This window comes from Castanea sativa, chromosome 7, assembly GCF_040712315.1.
Source record: "Castanea sativa cultivar Marrone di Chiusa Pesio chromosome 7, ASM4071231v1".
NCBI classification, from domain to species: Eukaryota; Viridiplantae; Streptophyta; class Magnoliopsida; order Fagales; family Fagaceae; genus Castanea; species Castanea sativa.
Genome location: NC_134019.1, coordinates 32742905 through 32744454, shown reverse-complemented (window position 1 = coordinate 32744454; position 1550 = coordinate 32742905). Strand labels below are relative to the sequence as shown.

The following is a 1550-nucleotide window of genomic DNA, read 5'->3' as shown; positions in this document are numbered from 1 at the left end:
TCATCTAGAGGCGGTCTATAGCAGCCGCGGTGACTTCATGCAGGGATTCTGCCTTGGCCGTTCTACTAGAGAACACTTTTTGAAGTTGCTGGGGAGCGTGATGAACGACATCGAGCATAACTTTATTGACACTGTTTCCACCGAGAGGATCCTGCAGTGGAGGGCTGCGGTATAGGAGCTTGTTAGCGTGGGCTTTGCTGTGGAGTTCATTCTGGACCATCTTCGTGAGATTGCTCGAGCCTTCTTCATGAAGAAGGTTCAGGCTGCTGTTGATGCCATTGATACACGCATCGAGTCTCTAAGGAAGGAGGTGGCAGACTTAGAGGGTCGTCGTGAGTGCCTTCTTTCTAGCATTGGTGGATCCAGCTGTTTTGGAGATCAGCCTCTTATTTCTGGGCTTCGTTGATGATGTAGTTTCCCCTTATATATTTTTTTTAGTACACATTTTTTGTTTTGTTTCCTATAACACTTATTTGGCGAGTCTGATATGACTGCCATAGTTTGGGTTTGTAAATATGATGCTACACTTTGTTATTGCTTTTGCTATTACTATGACATAGTATGCTTTCATACTACTTCATACTTTTTCATTACACTTTTAAAAAGCATGTTACAATCTTGTCTTGTGACATAGTCACTTGAAGGAAAAGGATACATAAAACTCACTTAAACAAAAGGGACAACTCCATGGCTTTTTCTTTTAAGCATAATAACGTTTCAGCCACTTGCCACTTACGGGATCCATCAGATCTTTGCCATCCATCTAGGCCAAACAATAATACCTACTTGCATGTGCTTCTCTCATCACAAAAGGTCCCTCCCACTTTGGTGAAAACTTAGATTGTCCTGCCATACCTCGCCTAATGTGGTCCGCTACCTTTAACACGAGCTGTCCTTCTTCAAACACCCTCTCCTTAGTCATTTTGCCATAGGCTTTAGTCATCCTTTGTCTATATTTGCGGCTGTGCTTTTGGGCCTTTTCCCTTTTTTCATCAAGCTCTTCTAGGTCTTCACATCTTTTTGCCGTAAAAACTCCTTTTTCTTTCTCCAGCATCTGCATAACTCTTAAAGATGGAGTCATCACTTCTGCCAAGCTCATTACCTCTGTTCCATAGACCAAGGAAAATGGTGAAACACCTGTAGCTGACTTTGGTGAATTTCTGTAAGCCCAAAGAGAATCTGGTAAGTGTGTTGCCAATTCTCTTGTATATTTTTGGCTCATTTTGCTGATGATCTTTATAAGGATCTTGTTTGTTGCCTCTACCTGCCCATTTCCTTAAGGGTAATAGGGCAATGAACGATGGTGCTTAACTTGGTAGAATTCCAACATCTTCCTTACACCACTGTTGACAAACGAGGTGCCATTGTCACTGATAATCCTATGGGGTACCCCAAACCTCACAATTATGTTCTCCTTGATGAAGTTTGTTACTGCTCCTCTCGTGACTTTTCAAAACGGTTCTGCCTCTGCCCATTTAGTGAAGTACTCTGTAGCCACTAGGATCCATATGTATCCACGTGATGGTGGATGAACTGGCTCCATCAAATCA

At 42.5% G+C, this 1550-nt stretch overlaps 1 protein-coding gene across 1 annotated transcript; it reads right to left on the bottom strand.

Moving 5' to 3' along the window:
• Positions 1–763: 763 nt before the first annotated feature.
• Positions 764–1222, bottom strand: LOC142644337 (uncharacterized). Its single transcript, XM_075818974.1, has one exon. It carries the CDS (start codon positions 1220–1222, stop codon positions 764–766), a length of 459 nt encoding a protein of 152 aa, XP_075675089.1.
• Between the last annotated feature and the right edge of the window lie 328 nt (positions 1223–1550).